Source organism: Budorcas taxicolor, chromosome 1 (genome assembly GCF_023091745.1).
Source record: "Budorcas taxicolor isolate Tak-1 chromosome 1, Takin1.1, whole genome shotgun sequence".
In the NCBI taxonomy this organism is placed as follows: Eukaryota; Metazoa; Chordata; class Mammalia; order Artiodactyla; family Bovidae; genus Budorcas; species Budorcas taxicolor.
The window spans coordinates 160,465,670-160,485,869 of NC_068910.1; the positions used below are offsets into that span (position 1 = coordinate 160,465,670).

At 41.3% G+C, this 20,200-nt stretch overlaps 1 protein-coding gene across 1 annotated transcript in view; it reads left to right on the forward strand.

Moving 5' to 3' along the window:
- Nucleotides 1-20,200, forward strand: part of TNIK (TRAF2 and NCK interacting kinase) — a 398,208-nt gene that overhangs the window by 212,913 nt on the left and 165,095 nt on the right. Inside the window, exon 3 of the mRNA XM_052645336.1 lies at nucleotides 19,425-19,481. Coding sequence (XP_052501296.1) covers nucleotides 19,425-19,481 — 57 coding nt within the window. The remainder of the gene's footprint in view (nucleotides 1-19,424; nucleotides 19,482-20,200) is intronic.

The following is a 20,200-nucleotide window of genomic DNA, read 5'->3' on the forward strand; positions in this document are numbered from 1 at the left end:
TCTCAACTCCCTTCCTCAGGGCTCAGGATTAGCGCTGTCCAAGACATCCTGAATGTAGCAGAAGAGGCTGATCTGGGTTCACTAACCTCTTCTGCAACATTCTGTCTGTCTGCACTCTCTCCCTCCCTCCTCCCTTCTCTCTCTCATTCACACACCTTGCCCTCTAGCTGAGATTCCACTCTCTAGTTTTCCTTGCCGTTGCTTCCTTCATGTTTTGAAGACTGCCCTATACTGACACCTACTTCTGTTCTTTTTCTGCTCCCTACCTCCACTTCTTTTTCTCTTACCATTTCCAACAGGACTTGATATTCATTTACTTAAATTAAAAATATTTATAGTATTAAAAACATATAATGTAGGAAAGCTGTGACTGACTATACGTTCCATGAGGGCAATATTCATATTTGTGTTAGTAGGTGCTCAGGGGAAAATTATTAAAAGCAAATGAGGCGATCTATGGGAAAGAAATGCTGGGATGACCCAGAGAGATGTTATGGGGAGGGAGGTGGGAGGGGGGTTCATGTTTGGGAACGCATGTACACCCGTGGTGGATTCATGTCAATGTATGGCAAAACCAATACAGTACTGTAAAGTAAAATAAAGCAAAAAAAAAAGAAATGCATAAATTGTAAAAAAAATAAAAATCACCATGCAGATTTTTAACATCTGCTCTAGTCTTCCCCTCTTACATTATGGAGTACTATAGCACCTTCATCATACCAAAATCCTGAGGATCTATTTTTATAAAAGTATCTTAAAAAGATGTCCCAACCTTCATAGATAACTGTCTCTTATTACCTTCACAAATCTATAAGAATATTAAAAACTTCAAATTATTCATTAAATCTATTGTTTCACTTATTTTTCATAGAAAACAGTGATCCACGGCTCTGTTGACTTGTTTATGATTAGTGTCTGTTACTATATATATTTTCTCAGCTTCTTCCTTAGCCTGTGATATCATGAATATGTTGACTCCTTTTCTGACATCATTCAGATTGCTCTCACGAGTGACTCTAACTTCTTTAATTTTGAGTTAGGTTGTGGAGTTAGTATTAATTACATCTGTACCTAAGTGCATTGTTAAAGAGTAAAGGACTAAGGTCTTTGCTTTATCAGACCCAAGTCCCTACACAGCTGGTTCCTTTATACACAATGGAGGTAGACGTTTCAACAGATCTGAATTCCTGTTTCCTTTTATGCTAAATTTCTTTTCCAAATCACTTGCTTTAATACTGTATTTCTTAGAAGTATCTGAGAATATTGGTAATCCAGTACCAATATTGTTCATAAATAATTAATGGTATATAATTAATGGTGTAAGTTAAATGCAAATAGTTAGGAAACTTAGAGAACTGTTTCTAAGTAGGTTCCTTGCTCCTTTTTCATAATCTCATAGTAATTTCAGGTCTGTTGTTGAAGTCTAGACAATTTCCTTTGATCTATAGAGAACCAGTAAACTAGTTGTTATCTTACTACCACTGAATTAATTTTTTAAGTGAGTGAAATATTATCAAATATGGGTGTGTCAATTTAATAAAATACAGTCATAAAGTTCATTTCCTTCTGACCTTTGTAACACATAGGCTGGTAGATTAAATTTAAAATTGAAAAGCATGATATTTTCTTAATAGTATCTTCCCCTAAAATTGTGGCAGAAATAATATGTGACCAGACTGGAGAGTGATTCTGTACTGGCAGATATAAATTGAAATGCAGGAAGTTTCCAGCTGTCATTTGTTTTGCTTTTTTCTGGATAAGTGAAAATATTTGAGAATGTATTATAATGTTGATTATTTGAGTTAAAAAAAAAGAACTTTGGATGAGAATAGTATAGCGCTAAGCATAAAATTTAAATTGTATCATGGCCTTTAAAACACATCCTCTTTAAATCTCAGCCCTCTTCAGTTTTTTTTTCTGCAGTAGAGTTGTCCTGGGAGGACCTTGCAAAGTAAATTAGAAAAGAATATTCTGGATCTAATAAAAATAGTTCTCTTTCAATGAGATAAAGTAGATTTCTCCCTTGCTATTTTTCTTTAATTACTGTGTCTTGTAAGGACAACATATATTATGTATTTTCTTTTTAATGATGTCTTCCACCAAAATAAGATGTCATGACTTGAAGAAGCCTCTGAAAATGAAACAAATAGGAAACAAAATTATATTTTTATAAATATTCTTTTAGAAGTAAAATCTATTAAAATGAACTTAAATTAATGCAAGAATTTTATAATTATGATTATTATGACTCAGACCACTCAGAGATAGACTCACCACTTTTTATATATAAAACAGGTGCTCAGTAAGTTGTCTGTGAATTTAAATTTAAATTACAGGGCTGCTATGTTGTTCAATTCCTGGAAATTTCCATTCATCTAGAAAAGAATGGTATTAGTGTTTCTTGGAATTGTGTAACAATGTGGCTTGTGACTAGGGTAAGAAGGTTTTTTTTTTTTAACTTATTTTAATTATTGTGCCCATTTTATGTGAAATTAGATTTCCTTTATAAGACCTTTCTTTGTAAAAACTTGACCACATTCCAGTGTGTACTGAAATCCATTTCTATTTATAGAAGTGATGCCTTTTTAGAAAGTTTTTTATGGACTGTCATTTTACTTAATAATGGAATCTTGTGCTGATTGTATTTGTGGTATGTTGTGAACCCCTGAACAGAAATTGTCAAGGTTAGACAGTTCTATTGGAAGTTATTATGAGCAGCACAATGAAATGTTGACTCAATCAGGTGAGTCATAAGATCTCACCCTATCTGCTTGCTCTTATTATTTGCATTTTTGTTCTATAAAAGGAAACAGACATAGCAAGTATTTCTATTTCTTTCTTTATAAAATTCATGAAAAGTTAAAGAGATTTGCCTCAAGCCTTATTGAAAAATGAGAAACTGATCAAATTCTGAACAGAATGTGTATATTGTTATCCCTTCAGTTTCCCTGCCTTTACCATCTTCAAAAGATTTTTCATCGATTTGAATTTATTATCTAAAAGGTATTTTTCTCAAAAAGTAAATATTAAAACATATAAAAACAGAAGTATAATGTGTTTTTATTAAAAAGTGTGATTTAATCAAGACTTTTAAGCATAGTATTTATGTACAGTTCTTGATGTATCTTTCAATAGTTGCATCTATGAATTAATGAATGTCTATCAGTGATTAATAAATTAATACATTGTATTATTATTGGCATTAAATACTAGCTTTTAATGGTTTACTGAATCTAAGACAGGTTTTCTGGTTAGGAGATCGTGGGATATCGTAAGTCACACTTTAATAATAAAAACTATCAGTTCAGTTATTTGTTTAAATGAGCACCATTTTGATTTTCTTTCCATCCTTTCTGAAGACAGAAGCCATGGTTGAAATAAATCATTAATGTTGCAGATGCAACATTCCTGAGCTTAATGTAGGTAGCCTTTCCCTTTTCCAGGGGATTTTCCCAAACCAGGGATCAAACCCAAGTCTCCCACATTGCCGGCTGATTCCAGCTGAACCGCAAGGGAAGCATTCTGGCCTGGAGAATTTCCATGGACTGTAGAGTCCATAGGGTCGCAAAGAGTCAGACATGACTGAGTGACTTTCACTTCCCTTCTATGCCCTTTAGTTAGCCTTAGGGAGGATTTTACACAGAATAAAAAAGGAGTAATACATTCTTGGTTGGTTTACTTATATGCAAGGCCAATCTGAATGGAAAATACAACCTGCTAAAGCTTGTTCCCCCAAGCCTCAGTTTCCTCATTTGATGACAGTACTTGTTCTATCAGTTGTTATGCCCTTGAATAAGAAATGCTGTGGTTTTTTATAAGGAGAACAGAGGCACCTGCCTGGACAAGTGTTTCCACTGAGTTTGGAGATTTATTCTTAAAGCCCATATTGATTGAGTGCAAGCACTGATCTGTCATTGAAGAGAGAGAATGAACATAACAAAGAGAACTGTCTGCCCTCAAGACACCTCCTTTCAAGAGTCAGAACTGCGAAGTGTACAAGATAAATTTCTCATTTGTTTGATGACAGTAAAGCTGGGATGGAAGATAATAAGAGCTACAGTGGAATGGAATCATTAGATTGGATGGTTAGGGAAGGACTCCTGAGGAAAGGTGACTTTTGAGTCAAAATCTGAAGGAAATGAGCAAGCAAGTAAAACAGAAGGAAGAGAAATGTAAAGTTGCAAGGCTGAGGAGAGGGCGGTGTGCGTGGGCTGAGGGGAGACACACAGCAGGAGATGAGGTCAGAACACAATCTTTAGTAGCACTGAAAACACTGAAATATCATCATACGGCTTCCCTGGTGGCTCAGATAGTAAAGAATCCACCTGCAGTGCAGGAGACCTGGGTTCAATCCCTGGGTTGGGAAGATCCTCTGAAGAAGGAAATGGCAACCCACTCCAGAATTCTTGCCTGGAGAATTCCACGGACAGAGGAGCCTGGCGAGCTACAGTCTGTAGGGTCGCAAAGAGTCAGACACGACTGAGTGACCAGCACAGACATCATCATCACTTATCCACAGCCTATACCATATGGTTATGTGTGTGTGTGCTAAGTCCCTTCAGTGAGCAAATAACTTTATATGCGATTCACAGATAAGGAAACTATCGCCCCAAAGTAATTCTAGAACTAGGAAGTCATGCAAGGGCTCCTCAGCCTCCTCCAAAGCCTTTTCTCCTACTTTCCATCCTCATCTCTTAGGTCCTCCAAAGCTCCTGCTCAGTTTGGTGACTCTCTCGGACCAGGTGAAATGCCTGCTTGAGAAGAGAAGATTGGCTGAAAAGCCAGCAAGATGCTCTCCTTGCTCTTCTCACAGTCCCTGACCAATCACTCTAGGCTGGAGGCATGGAAGTGTGGTGGGAGACAATTCCACTGGAGTCAGGGAAACTTCACCTCAAGGGATAGGAAGCTACCTGACAGGTCACAGTTGGATTGCAGCTAAATTTAGCTGCAAATAAATGCACTTATAAACTAGTCAGCTACCTGCCCAGATCCTGGGGCACGTCAGATTTACTTAAAAGACCCCTCTTTCTTTCCCAGGGTGTCATCTTTTGCCCAGCGTTATTGTTCTGGAGGGAGGGTGGAAGCTTCTGAGAGGCTCTTGAGCGGTACTTCCAGCAGCTCACTTCCCAGGGATGAATGTGTTTGTTGAGAAATGGCCGCAGCCCGTGGTCACCACCACTTTGAAAGATTATACATATGTAGGAGCCCTCCTGTATTTATAAAACGGCTTTCAGTTTTCAAATGTCCTTTTTGTCCTTTCGCCCTCCCACCCAAAGAACGATTTGCAGGCCTTGGCTTGGAAAGCACAGTCACTCATGCAGTCTGCTGACACAGACGACCTCCCTTGGCAGGAGAAAGGTTTTCAGCCTTTGCAGAGATCTGGGTCCTCTGCTGTTGCAGGTGGAACCATGACCGAGACATAATCATTGTATAAACTGGGCCAGATCTGTATTTGGGATGTTTTTCTTTGGCCATTTTCAAGAAACTTGAGCTCTTTAATTCTCCGTTGCCTAAAATGGGTGAATGGTGTCATTAATGTAGAATTATGTTGCTCATCTTTTTTTTTTTTTTTAAGAAAAGATGGATCCTCCTTTCCTTCTTTCTTAGAAACAAATCACTTACAACAATGCCAAGATTCTAATATCTGTTTATTTGAAGAACTTACGTTGGGTAAAGGCAAACACCTTTATTCTTACATAGTTGACCTTTATATTTTAGCAGGAAGTTTCACCATCAAACAGAATACTATATTCCTGAATTGAGCTGCCAGCAGTTAAAAACTATAAACATTTGAGAAGGGGGGAAGAACATACATACTGAAGAATTGAGAAGAGTGGCTGAGAAATGAAAATAGGATATTCTTTCCAAAATTATAATTAGCAAAAATTATATTTCTGTGTCCAAATATAAACCAAATTCTGTTTAGCCCCAATATTTATCAATTTTTTTCAATTTAGAGTATGCTGCTTCATTGGAAGACAGTGAACATTTTGGAATTGGCCTCCTAACACACACAAAAGCCAGATGGAGAGTGATCTCACAGGCTATTGGATATTACCTGTGTTCTAAAAGGCCATAGATGTTGATAAGAGGAAAACCTTGTTCATATAAATGCTCCATCATTTTATTTTATTTTTGGCTGTGCCATGCAGCATGTGAGAAACAAAGATCAAACCCATACCCTGGGCAGTGAGATTGCGGAGTACTAGCTACTGGACCGCCAGGGAAGTCCCTATAAAAGGCCATGCGTGTTGGAATTTGAGAACAAGCCCCTCATTTGTAAATACTGCTAAGCAAAGAAAGAACAATGACACCTCCATCTGCTCTCCACCTGCACTGGAGATCCCAGAAGGCAAGACCTTATCTTTTTTTTTTTTTTTAGGAGTTTATTTATCTTTTGATCTTTGTAAACTTTGCCTCTGGGGGATTATGGCATTGACAAGAATTCAGCATTCATTGAGCACCTATTAAATATGAAATTATTTTAAATTGGGGCTTGTCAGTCTTGGCCGGATTAACATTTGGAGCCCAGTAATTATTTGTTGGGGTGGGGGCAGTGTCCTGTAAGTTGTAGAAGGTTTGGTACCATCTCTGGCCTCTACCCACTAGCTATCAGTGGCAGCACTGAGCTGTGATGACAATCAAAAAGTGTCTCCAGGTATCCCCTCACATCACCTTTGCTCAGTCATCTCCGACTCCTTGAGACCCTATGGACTGTGGCCTGCCAGGGTCCTCTGTTCATGGGATCCTCCAGGCAAGAATACTGGAGTGGGTTGCCATTTCCTCCTCCAGGGGATCTTCTCCACCCAGATTGAACCCACCTCTCCTGAGTCTCCTGCACTGGCAGGTGAATTCTTTACCACTGATTCACCTGGGAAGCCAGGTATCACCTGGGGTGGAGCCAAAATTTCCCCTTAAAGGTAAAGGGGGGGGGATGTCTTTTTTTATTTTAGGTTAAAGGATATATAACTATTCAAATTCCCCACCCCCATCTGTATCCATATGCACAGGCACACACATATACGCTTGCACTGTTCTTACAGAGGGGGCATTTGGTTGAGAGCACTCACTGTAGCCTCTCTTTCATGGAAATCTTTCTGACTCCAGTAAATTGCTCACTAAATTTCATCTGTCGCCTGTGTTCCTGCTCAGATACAACTAAAGCCTATTGAAATTGATTTTTGTGTCAGCAACAGAGCAGGGATTCAGTAAGAACATGAAAGCTTCCCTTTCATTACTAGTCTTTTTTTTTTTTTCCTCCCATATTACTTTAGATTTGGTGGGCCCTAATTACATTCCAGTGCTTCTCTTGCTGACACTTTTTTTGTTTTAATTAAAACTTCTGGAGGTTTGAGGACACTGCAGGAGAGGGTTTATTCATCAGCAGCCCTGATAAAAAGTCAGATGGGTCCCTATGTGTGTTCCTGCCGCCCCATGAATGATGGCTGGGAACACTGTGGTCCTTTGCATTGGTTTTCTCTCTACTTGGGGTGCGGTCCTTTCTGTTTCCGCACACTTCTGAGCCTCGAAACCCGCTCTGGCTGCTGCCGAAGACATTCTGTTATTAAGTGACCCAGACGGTGCTGTGGGTGGACTGGCTTCCTATGAAAGCCATAAATTAGGTGAAATGAAATGCAGCGCCGTCTTTTTATGATTAATCTCTGCCCCCGCGCCTGTGGTGCCTCACGATGCAAAGCCAATCCCACCCACTCCTGACCACGTGGTCGTAAATCTGACCACAGGGCCCGGTTTCGGGCTGTAATTGACAAACCTTTGCAAGGCCTGGAGGGCCAACATAATATATCTTCTTAATCTGCAGCTGGGAGGTGGGATGAAGTGAGCACAGGGTCTGCCTGAGGTCCTCAGAAGACAGACTTGCCTGTAAAATAGTCCCTAGAAAAGGAGCTATTGATTCGGAATCTAAAAAAATAGGCTGCCCTTCACCGAGAGCGTGCCTGCCTGCCTGGGGTTAGCATTCTTTCAGGAAAGAGGAGGCAGAGATGGAGGAACTGTAGCTGGGCAGCATCAGGGCCTTGATTTTCTCTGGTCATACCTTCCTCTGCCTGACTTTCTTCCTCAGGTAAACTGAGAATCTGAAACGCAGAATGCTAAGGTCTTCTCCAGTCTCCAGGTCACTCTGTGACCCAGAGTGGGTGTTGAAAGAACAAACACAAACATTCTTGAGCAAAACATTCACATCGGACTGTGTGGCTTCTTCCTCCAGGTCCTATTGTTAATTGTTGCTCAGTCGCTCAGTCCTGTCTGACTCTTTGTAACCCCATGGACTGCAGCCCACCCGGCTTCCTTGTCCTTGACCATCTCCCTGAGTTTGCTCAAACTCATGTCCATTGAGTCTAATGCCATCCAACCATCTCACCCTCTGTTTCCCCCTTTCTCCTCCTGCCCTGAATCTTTCTCAAAATCAGGGTCTTTTCCAGTGAGTCTTTTACAGTTTCCATACCGTGAGCCATCTCTTTTTTTCTTAAGAAAAAAGCTTTCTGCCCCTCCTGAGTAGGCATTTCCCCCAGTTCTATCAGGCACCCCACAGATTCAGCCATGATGGGTCACTGCTGCTGCTGCTGCTGCTGCTGCTAAATCGCTTCAGTCGTGTCTGACTCTGTGCGACCCCATAGACAGCAGCCCACCAGGTCACTGGAGTCTTGCTTTTCACCATGATTGGGGGCAGCATATAAGGTCCACGAGGCCTGGAAACTTCCTGTTTCCCAGCATGATTTAGTACCTACTCTTTGCAAAATTCTGTCCTTGACAATGTCAGAGAATTGAATGGACATAAGGCGGAGTCCTGAGGAGTTTCCTAGCGTGTAGTAGCCATGTGCCTGGAGGACTGAAGGGCCCATGGCATTACAGACTAAAGAGGAAAGAGAAATTGGCCTCCATATAGTTCACATGGATTATTTAGTGTATGTTATTAAGAGCTATATATTTTATTACATCTAAGTTTTTACAGACTGTATCAAGAACAGCCCATCTTTGTATCTTAAGAGGGTTCCTGGCCTTTCTACCATACTATGCACATGTATTTTAAAACACCTGTGCCTGACTTTCAGATTTCATAGAGTACAGAAATCTCACTTGGCCACCCCAATAAAAACCAAAAATAACCATTGGGAGCCAAGATAGGGATTTTGCTTTGACTTTTAAAAAATTGAGAACATTTAATTAATGAACATTTTCATGCCAGAAATTGTCAGAAGGCTGCTTAAGTTGAATGCTGTTAGCTTCTGGAAGACTTGGTCAGCAGGTTGTCTTCTCCTTTTACTGAATGCTAGCGCATGCGCACTCAGTTGTGCATGACTCTGTGACTCCATAGACTGTATCCTGCCAGGCTCCTACGTCCAGGGAATTTTTCAGAGAAGAATATCGGAATGGGTTGCCATTTCCTACTCCAGGGGCTCTCCCCGAACTAGGGATCAAAGCGGCGTCTCTTGCATCTCCTGCACTGGCAGGCAGGTTCTTTACCACTGAGACACCTGGCAAGCCTTTACTGAGGTTGGGTATAAATTTCATTCTGTACTGGTGTCCAGGAACCAGAGCTTTTAAATGCCACACATATCCCTACGTACCACCCTGACTTGGAGGACAAGGAAGGCTGTCATGGTGAATGGGGAGCGGTAGAATATTGGGGAGGCTGGGGAGCTGGCTGCACGCAGACGTTCTATCCCCTGCCTTTGATCCTCACGTCTAGGGGGCTTAGTCCTCCCAGAAATTAATGTACAGAAGCCGCAAAAGACTGTGGTAATTCTGTGGCATAAATCAGATGAGAGCCAGTAAGATCTTCTGTTTTGTGCTCATTTGAGGGGTTGAGCGAGGAGGTTATTGGGCAACGTGTTCTTGGCCTAAGGCCATGGCCAAGAGACCGGTTCTGCTCCTTTTTTGAGCTCTCATCACCCCACAGCCTGTCTGCTTCTCACTGCTGTCACTTCAGCTGTGCACGCCTTTCCTGGGTACAGGCATCAGGCTTCCTGCCACGAAATCTGCATATATTAACTATTGTCTGCTAAAAATTGTAGCTATTTGGTTTTTTTTCCCCTTTAAGCACCCATTTTGATTTTTATAAACTAAGCCAAACTGGCAGCCATGAAGACAGGAATGCTAGTTTCTAAAAAGAAAAATGAGACACGGGCTTTTCTTCCTGCCCTGTTTCTGTGAGCAAGCCTCAATTCTCAGTTGGCCCAGCCCTGAACAATCTTGAAAACAATCCATTTTCTGCTTCTTGGAGGTGCCAAGCAAAGGAATTCACAGTGCGTGTTGTTGAGAGAGAGAACTGTTGCTTGGGAACTGTCCTATATCGCTACCTTGCTTCAGCTTTGCCACAGTCTGGGAGCAACGAGGGCTCTGCTTATGTGGTCAGGAGGAATTTTTAAGTCTCAGATGAATGGCATGTGCAGGCCAAGGATAAATAGAGGCCCCAATAACCTGGGGAAACCATAGGAGCAGACACCATGCCAAGCATATTCTGTGAACATTCTTGTTCCTTGATCATAAGGATTTACAAAGTCTTTTCATAAACTTCTCTTATCTACCTTTTTGCCTCAAGTCACGTATCAAAGAAGGGTTGCATTCCTGAAGATGTTCAGATAGGTATCTTAACTATGCTTTAATCCTAATCATGAGTGGAAAATCGGTGTTCACCTTCACTTTCAGAAGGAAAGCTAAAACCAGTTTCTAGTTTCTCTGTGATCTCTGCAGAGGGGAAGTAAATTGGCCTCTCTACAGAGTTTAAAGGAACTTCATCCACTAAAGTCATCTTCTAATTTATTTATGGGTGAAATGGTTGTAATTCCTGCCTCATCTGCTCCTATACACTTTGTGACTGGATAAAAATGTGTGTGTGTGTGTGTGTTGACATAGGGCTCAGGAGTGGGAAATGGAAGAAACTGATATGGTCATATGGATGGTATTACCCAAGAACCTGAATACAACCCTCAGATGTCACTACTTCATTCAGTCTGTTATTTCGCAAATGTTTACTGAATCCCTGCTATGTCAAACACTCTGGAAAACATGGGGGTGAATATATATTCCATCCGTTCTCAAATCTTGTTGATTTGGCCTCCTGAATATCTCTGGACTCTCTCTCCCTCTCATCTTCTCCATTACTCCCATCCTAGTCCAAGTTGCCATTATCTTGTAAATGAATTGCTAAGCAATACTGTGTTACTGTTCCGTCATCTTCTCTAGTTTCTCCTGCTCCCTGCCCTGCCTCCAGAGAATTTTTTTTCGAAAGGCAAACTTAATGGCCCGACAACCTTGTTTCAAACCCTAAAGTGACTGCCCATCAGTCTTAGGATGAAGGTAGAACTTCTTGAAATGGCCTGTGCGACCCTGTATGTACTCATTAGACATATACTGTCTACCCCAGTCATACCGGCCTGCCATCAGTTACTTGAATGCTCAAATCACTACACCACAGGACCTTTGAACATGCTGTTCTTGTTATCTGGAATATAACTCCCAATGCTTGAATAAAGTCCTTAGTTTATTCTATTCACCCTTTAGGTCAGAGTTTTTCTAAAATCTTTCACCCCAGATTGAGTAAAAATTATTATGTTACATTAATATTGAGAGTACAGATAGATAAGTAGGTGGGTAGACAGATAGACAGATAGATAGCTACTTTGGTTGAGTTCCCTAGGAAACAAATTCTGAGGACAGATATTTGCTTGTAGGAAGTGTTTTGGGAGGTGCTGTCAGGATCAACAGCTGAGGACCAGATTCAGGAATTATTAGAGTAAAACAAAAGTTGAATCATCAGTTCAAGCCTGATTAAGAAGAAATGAGCTCTGAAACTTGGAATAGAGACAGTCAAGTTGATGCACTTGGATGCTTGAAACCCCTCATCCCTGGAGCCCTCGGCATCTTCAGAAGGGATGTTCCCGTCTTGGTTAAAGGTATTGCACAGACCTCGGAATTTAATCTGACCTCCCTTATGATTTTCACACGTTGCCTTCAGTTGATGATCAGTCACCTGTGGTTTTCACTGTCTTCACTGTCTTTCTCTAGTACATCAGTGACTCTCTGCAAAAGCCATCTGATTCTACTTTTTTAAACTACTGTTTCCTAAGGACCTCTCAGAAGTCTGAAATATTGGGCTGACTGGTGTGTTCCCTGGCACCTGTAACCTACTCCAGTTCCCCACTAGTGAACATGTTGACAGCGACACTGCTGCCATGTGCCAGGGACTATCAGTGAGCCACCTGCCACCAGTGATGGGAGTGTTACTGACAGCTCCTCTGAGAGCGTGTCTCCTCAGGCCATTCCTGGTAGCAATTGTTTAGATGGAGTTTCCCAGGGAACAGATTCTGAGATGGAGATACATGTATGTAGGAATTATACTGGAGAGTGTTCTTAGAATCTACCCCTGTAGGAGCAAAAATAAACTGGCATTGTGCAAAATGTTGAAAGACTCTGCCTGCAGTGTTGGAGATTTAGGAGACACAGGTTCGATCCCTGGACCAGAAAGATCCCTTGAAGGAAGAAATGGCTACCCACTCTAGTATTCCTGCTGGGAAAATCCCATGGACAGAGGAGCCTGGAAGGCTATAGTCCATGGAGTCACAAAGAGTTGGACAGTGAGTGACTTGAGTGACTGAGCAGCGCGCACAGTATTGTGCAGAGGAAGGAGTTTACCTGCAATGCAATCTCATGCCCTGGAGGAGGGCATGGCAGCCCACTCCAGTATTCTTGCCTGGAGAATCCCATGGACAGAGGAGCCTGGTGGGCTAAGGTTCATAAGGTTACAAAGAGTTGGACACGACTGAAGCGACCTAGCACGCATGCACGTCTCAAGACAAACCTCAGCCATCTCAAGGAGAGATCAGGAGCTGAGCAGCCTCTACAGAATTACCCAACTTTAAAACTAAAGGCCTGAACCTTTATACTTCTGTATCAGCCAGCCACTGGAGTTGGCTGTCTCCAGGAGGGAGCATGACGTTGGGCTTCTGGCACTTCCAAGAGGGCCTTGGTTGAGAGCTGTCAGCTACTTCAGTCTTGAAAGGAGAATCTGGGTTGTATTTTACAATATCATTGATAGACAGGTGATCAGTGCAGCCGTAACATTTATTCTGTGAAACAACAGCTACCATTACTACATGCTCTGCACTGCATTTTGTTTTGTTTTGTTTTTTCCTATTTCATTTATTTTCATGGTTCTTATGGTGCACATTTTGAAAATTACAGTATTGGATTACAATTGGTAGGTTAGTGTAGGATGCTGTGAAAACACAAAGGTAAGGGCACTTGCTTGAAATTAGGAAATTGAAGAAGTCTTCATCAATAAAGGCAAGATCAAATCTAAGCTAAGCACAAAGAACTAAAAGCACTCTACCTGTGTGAGTCCTTGGGCAAGGAGGGATGGAGATGGTGGACAGAATTTCTGCGTTTTCCTCAGCCCTGATTTTCTCCTGTGTTGTGTTAGAAACAAATGTATTTCAGTGACCTAGAAATGAAAGGCGTCTCTTCCAGGCTTGCCTCGAGCCAGCAGTTTTAAGCCATCACGCTGTTCCTTAGAAAATAACAACAATAGAAGAGACCAGGCTTGAATGGCTGTTTTGGACACAACCATTGTTTTCCTCTTATATTTATTTTAGGGAGTAGGTAAGGGGCAACGTAGTCCCTCCATATCTATGATGGGATGTGGATTGGGCTGCGTATTGATTACAGGATCCTGCTTGGGTCCCACAGTCTGTGGATGCCCCAGTCCTTTACATGAGATAGCACAGTATTTGCATATTATCTATGCACATTGTCCGGTATAGTGTAAATAATCACTAGATTACTTATAATGCCTAATACAATGTGAATGCTATCTAAATAGTGATAAATACAATGTAAATAGTAACTGGCATGCAGATAAACTCAAGTTTTGCTTCTTGGAACGTTACAGAATTTTTTTCCCAAGTATTTTCTGTTTGAGTTGGGTTGAATGTATATGTGAATGTGGAACCTGTGGATCTAGAGAGCTGAAGGAACTGTAATCCTTGAAGGTACTGTACTCCTCAAGTGTGAGGTAGAAGGATGAAAAGAAGGGGAAGCAGAATGGGTTTGTAAGTCTGTCTAAACACCTGCATGGAGTGCTCCCACCTATTGTCCAGTCCAAGTTCACGTGCCTGATGCACAATGAGGCCAAACAAGCCTAAATGCCAAGAGTCTGGAGCAGATTTCTCTCCAGAGAAATTTTATTTCTTGCAGGGACCAAGCAAGTTGAATGGGTGGTTCATGCTCAAAAAACCCAAACTCCCTAATGGCATTCAAGCAAGTGTTCTTAAAGACAGTATTAGGGGAGAGGGTCATAAGGATCCTTGATCAGCTCATGGACCTTCTTCTGATGGGTTTATGGTGAGGTAACAGGGTGGTGTTTCTGGAACTCAACCTTCTGGTTCCTCCCAGTCTGGGGTCTGCATGCTTGTGGTCAGCATGTAGCCACAATCCTCTACCTGGGTGGGTATCTTAGTTTCTGCAGAATAATTCAAAGATACACATCCGATTGTTATCTGCACCCCTTTGGGAGGGAACTGGATGCCAAGTGACTCTTGTCTGAATCATTAACTTCTTGACTCTGCTCTTTGAAACTCAGGGAAGGCCTAAGGAGACTAAGGTCTTTTTCCACAAACCAGATAAGGGAGACACGAAGGGGCTTTGTACCCAGGAGGGCCCCACAGGGTCCTGCTCAGTTCCAGTCCTCCCTTTTCTATGATACTTGTCAATTTCAAGGGGAACAGGTGTGGAACTAGAAACGGAATAGTTTTGGATAGAGAGGTTAATCATAAACTCAGCAGAGAAACTCTGTTCTGGGGGGACGCAGGTTCATGCCAGCTGAGTGACCCCATGGCCTCTGCTCTCCCTGACTTGATTTGATGTTCTTTTTTTTTCCTCCTGTCTTTCGGAGGGCTTTTTGTTTCAGGACGTGATTGAGGCTTTGGGTCCTAGTGGAATACCAATTTTGTTTTTCCAGATTTAGTCTGTTATTTTTGTTATTGTTGGTTATGTCAGTAGAAAAAACACTGTTACTTCATCTTTCATTAAGAAATGACTCAGCAATTACAATTTAATGGGATATTTCCCCCTAATTTTCATGGATAAAAAATTTTAACTCTTTGTCTCCTTTAAAGTTTCTTTTCCCCCAAAATTTAATTTTTACTCCTTGGCTGAATATGTACTTTAGATCCAAATTAAATAGAGTCTATATTTTTAATTTCTCTTGTAATTGGGAATAAGTTAAAATTAGTAGTATTGAATTTTCACTTCACATATTTTTGTAATAATAACATCCTCTCTGTTTCCCTGCTCTCAAAAAAAAATTGAATCCTACATGACACAGGGACAAATGGCTCATGTTTAATTCAAATTAAATAAAATATGAAAAGGTTGGTTTAAAAAATTATGTTTAAATTTTAGTGATAAAATTTCCCATTCAGGAGCTGGAAAGCAGAAGTGGAACAGATGAAGAAGCATGCTGGGTTTAGGTCTTCATTAGTTGTGAGATTTTGGCCTGATCTCTAAAAGAAGGATTAGATTAGGCCCCTTGAGGGCTTTTCCTGTTCAATTTATTTGTGACTTTATGAAGTCGCCTCTTTGAATGCTGTCTTAACGCTGATGTGCCTCAGGTGTCTAGTGATCTTATAGGTCAGCTGATTCCTCGCCATCCCCTCAGAGCCTGCCTTCATCTGGATCCTAATTTAGTTTGGCATTCCCCAGTGATGTAAAAGGCAACTCGTGCTGGGCAGCCTTCTTGGTGGCCCCGTCATCAAAGGTTGACAGCTCAGCCGCCTTCCTGTTCCAGAGCATGGACCCTTGCTGGCACTGAACTGAGACTGCTAATTTTTCCACCTCTAGGATCTCATTTAAACCCAAACTGCCATCCCCAAGGTGTATTATTTGGTCGTCTTTCAGACTCATTGAGAACAGTTATTTTAACTTGAAACAGAGATTTTAAATGGAGGAGAAGTAAGTTTTCTTTTCTAGTGTTAGATTATCAGTCAGTCAGTTCGCTCAGTGTCTTTGTGACCCTGTGGACTGCAGCACGCCAGGCTTCCCTGTCCATCACCAATTCCCATAGCCTACTCAAACTCATGTCCATTGTGTCAGTGATGCCATCCAACCATCTCATCCTCTGTTGTTCCCTTCTCCTCCCACCTCAATCTTTCCCAGCATCAGGGTCTTTTCAAATGAGTAGGTTCTTCACATCAGGTGGCCAAAGTACTGGAGCTTCAGCTTCAGCATCAGTCCTTCCAATGAATATTCAGGACTGATTTCCTTTAGGATGGACCAGTTGGATCTCCCTGCAGTCCAAGGGACTCTCAAGAGTCTTCTCCAACACCACAGTTCAAAAGCATCAATTCTTCAGCGCTCAGCTTTTTTTATAGTCCAACTCTCACATCTATACATGACTGCTGGAAAAACCATAGCTTTCACTAGACGGACCTTTGTTGGTAAAGTAATATTTCTGCTTTTTAATATGCTGTCTAGGTTGGTCATAGCTTTTCTTCCAAAGAGCAGTCGTCTTTTAATTTCATGGCTGCAGTCACCATCTTCAGTGATTTTGGAGGCCCCCCCCCCCAAATAAAGTCTCTCACTGTTTCCACTGTTTCCCCATCTGTTTGCCATAAAGTGATGGGACCAGATGTCATGATCTTAGTTTTCTGAATGTTGAGCTTTAAGCCCACTTTTTCACTCTCCTCTTTCACTTTCATCAAGAGACTCTAGTTTTTCTTTGCTTTCTGCCATAAGGGTGGTGTCATCTGCATATCTGAGATTATTGATATTTCTCCCAGCTATTTTGATTCCAGCTTGAGCTTCATCCAGCCTGGCATTTCTCATAATGTACTCTGCATATAAGTTAAATAAGCAGGGTGACAATATATAGCCTTGAAATACTCCTTTTCCAATTTGAAACCAGTCTGTTGTTCCATGTCCAGTTCTAACTGTTGCTTCCTGACCTACATGCAGATTTCTCAGGAGGCAAGTCAGGTGGTCTGGTAGTCCCATCTCTTGAAGAATTTTCCACAGTTTGTTATGATCCACACAGTCTTTGGCATAGTCAAGAAAGCAGAAATAGATGTTTTTCTGGAACTCTCTTGCTTTCTTGATGATCCAGCGGATGTTGGCAATTTGATCTCTGGTTCCTCTGCCTTTTTTAAATCCAGCTCGAACATCTGAAGTTCACGGTTCATGTACTGTTGAAGCCTGGCTTGGAGAATTTTGAGCATTACTTTGCTAGCGTGTGAGAGTACAATTGTGCGGTAGTTTGAGCACTCTTTGGCATTGCCTTTCTTTGGGATTGGAATGAAACTGACCTTTTCCAGGCTTGTGGCCACTGCTGCAAGTTTTTGTTAAGGACCACAAAGTAAGAGCAGGTGGGAGCCCACCAGTGGTGAGCCAGGCAGGGGTCACTTCTTAGAGGTCCCCACAAGACATACCCAAACATTCCCTTTCCCTGGCTGCATGGCACCATTAAAAGAATTTCAGGGTGAAATTTCAGCTGTGTGATCAGCCAGACCCTCTGTCTGCAGTGTTCCTACCCTTCTTTAATGCTATATTAGAGAAATAGTCATTGTTTAATGACCTTTACTTTAAAGACTTTCTATTCCCGAAGAGAAGCAGCTGATCTTTGTTAAGGTCCCCGTTACAGCATCATAGACTTACTGGGACCAGGAAAACCCTGGAGGTCATTCAGTGTTTATCAACAGAGGGCACTGTTGCTACTTCTCCTTTGTATGAGATTGCCCTCCAACTCTGCAGGAAGTCAGTATTGCTGGCCCTGGGCTCTAAATAGCACAGTACTATTCTCCTCAACTCAGTCACTGTGAAAACTATAATTTCCAACTAATTTTCCTGAATTTCCTTGGGGTGTTAAGAATGATACCTTTCCCCCCACCATCTCCAACCACAGAGTGCAATTTGCAGATGGAGAAACCAGGGCCCAGATGGATAATTATAATATGCTTCTGATGAACCAGCTGGTCATGGGCAGAACCAGGCCCCTGGAATTCTGGCCCAGGACTCTTAGAGTGGTAACTCCAACCCCCTCCCTCAGCTTATTGAAAATTGAAGTACGTCTGCGACCATATTAGATTACTGATTTAAAGTCTTCTTACTTGTGCTTTTTCCTGAATGAGGAGGAAAGATAGGAAGCAGAATGGCGGTTGAAAGGTGAAGGAAGCACTGTTAGAATCGGGTAGACACATACACAGCGCTGGGATGTATGAGAAGAGAAGTGACAGGCAGCACCAAGCCTGTCTCCTCCAGCTTCAGGCGGACGTGCCCTCGCTAACTGCTGCTGCTCATCCAGAAACATGCCACCCCGTCTATGGGCTGGGCACCCACTACTCCAGGCACTAGGGCTACAATGATGAGGCACACACTTTCCTCTGTGAAACGTGTAACTTAAAAGAGAAGATAGCACTTAAAGACAGGGCCATAAACAACTACAGCCAGCATCTTCCCACAGCTGTTCTGTGCCAGGCACCGTCAAGCACTTAGCAATTACTGTCTCATTTAATCCTCCTTGCAATGCTATGAGTTAGGTACTGTCATTATTTCCATTTTTCAGGTGAGGAAATTGAGACCTAGAAGGTGAAAGGGATTTGCCTCAGGTGAAAGGGATTTGCCTTGGAAGGTATATTATACTGCCTGATAGCTGTGGCAGGTAAAATGTCTTTTAAAAGCCACATAAAGAATGCATAGAAATAATGAGACTGACCATCTTTGCTCCTGTCTGAGAGTCAGATATAGACTTTATGCTTCTTATACAGATAAAGCTTCTCTTTGAGGATATCCTGCTCTCTACACCCTGTTCTCTCCAAGTGCTTAGTGCTTCCTGTAGTTAAAAAGCCCAGAGATACCCACTCTGGGGAAGCAGTTCCTTGGGCTCAATAGTGTCTCTTTGATCACAAATTCAGATTGATTGCTCTCTATTTTCCTTTAGGTCCCCTTTTAAGATGAAGATAAATTAGCAGTCTCAAGTGAACTCCAGCAGAGTCAGATCCATTTGAGACTGTCACAATACAAGAGATTTTAATAATCAAGAGATTTTAATAATCAAGGAAACTAGCTGCTTGCATCTGCTCCACCCAGATATTCCATGTACACCCCTCCTCCAACTCAAGCCCCTAACACCTTGGAGAGGAGGTAGAACCTCATTATTTGACATTTTCTCTTTTATTAAACTTGACAAAAGCTGCTAAAACAAACTCAAAAGACAAAGCGATGGACATGTGTTACAAAATAAACATTAAATAGAGGTTGATCTACAAAGCATTTAAGATTTCTCTGTATGTCTGTTTGTCTGTCTGTCTTCCCCATTGGCACTCTGTAACACTGATCCATATAATTGTTCATTACAGTTGAAGCCTAATGCTAATATTGCTTATCAGAACTGAATTGTTTAAAAAATTTTTTTACAGGGTCGTCATGTCAAAACGGGCCAGCTGGCAGCCATCAAGGTTATGGATGTCACAGGGGTAATGTATCTTTATCTTGCCATCTCAAAGTTGTTTTATATATTTGTCATAAGAAGTTAGTGATACAGAAAAATCATTTTTTGGAAATAGAATCTTTTTTAGACATCTAAAATCTTTTCCACGTTTGCTTAACATTAAGAGTATTCAGCAATTAACTGAGATGACCATGGGTAAATCATTCTAATTAGATACCTACGCACTGCCTTAAGTAAGTCAGAGTGAAGAACGGTGTGTGCCAATGATTTACATAAACACGACCGAGGACATTTGCATATGAAGACAAAACAAGGATTTGAAGGTATCAAGAGAATAATAATGAGATTACACAAGAGGTGGGTCTTAACAGTTTTCCCCAAAGTCCACCTAACAGTGGAATAGGCAAGAGTTTGGATGGCTCTAAAATCCTAGTAGGATGTATAACATGAATATTTTCTTCCCAAAAATATTATGGACCAAATATTCACCATATGCACAAATACTTATTATTATTGAGCAACACTGAAATAAAATTTCTGCCTAGATAATCAAAAGCAATCTAAGAAATAGACTTTATTTTAAATACAACCTTATGCTTTCAATCCCTTTTGCTAGACCTATTTAAAATATTTTAATGCCTTTTCTAGAGTACAGAGCAAATATCAGACTTGAAAGTCTCACTGGACATCAAAAGCATGTCAATGATTTTCTATTGTCCTGGGAATTTTTCTAAAGATGTCTGT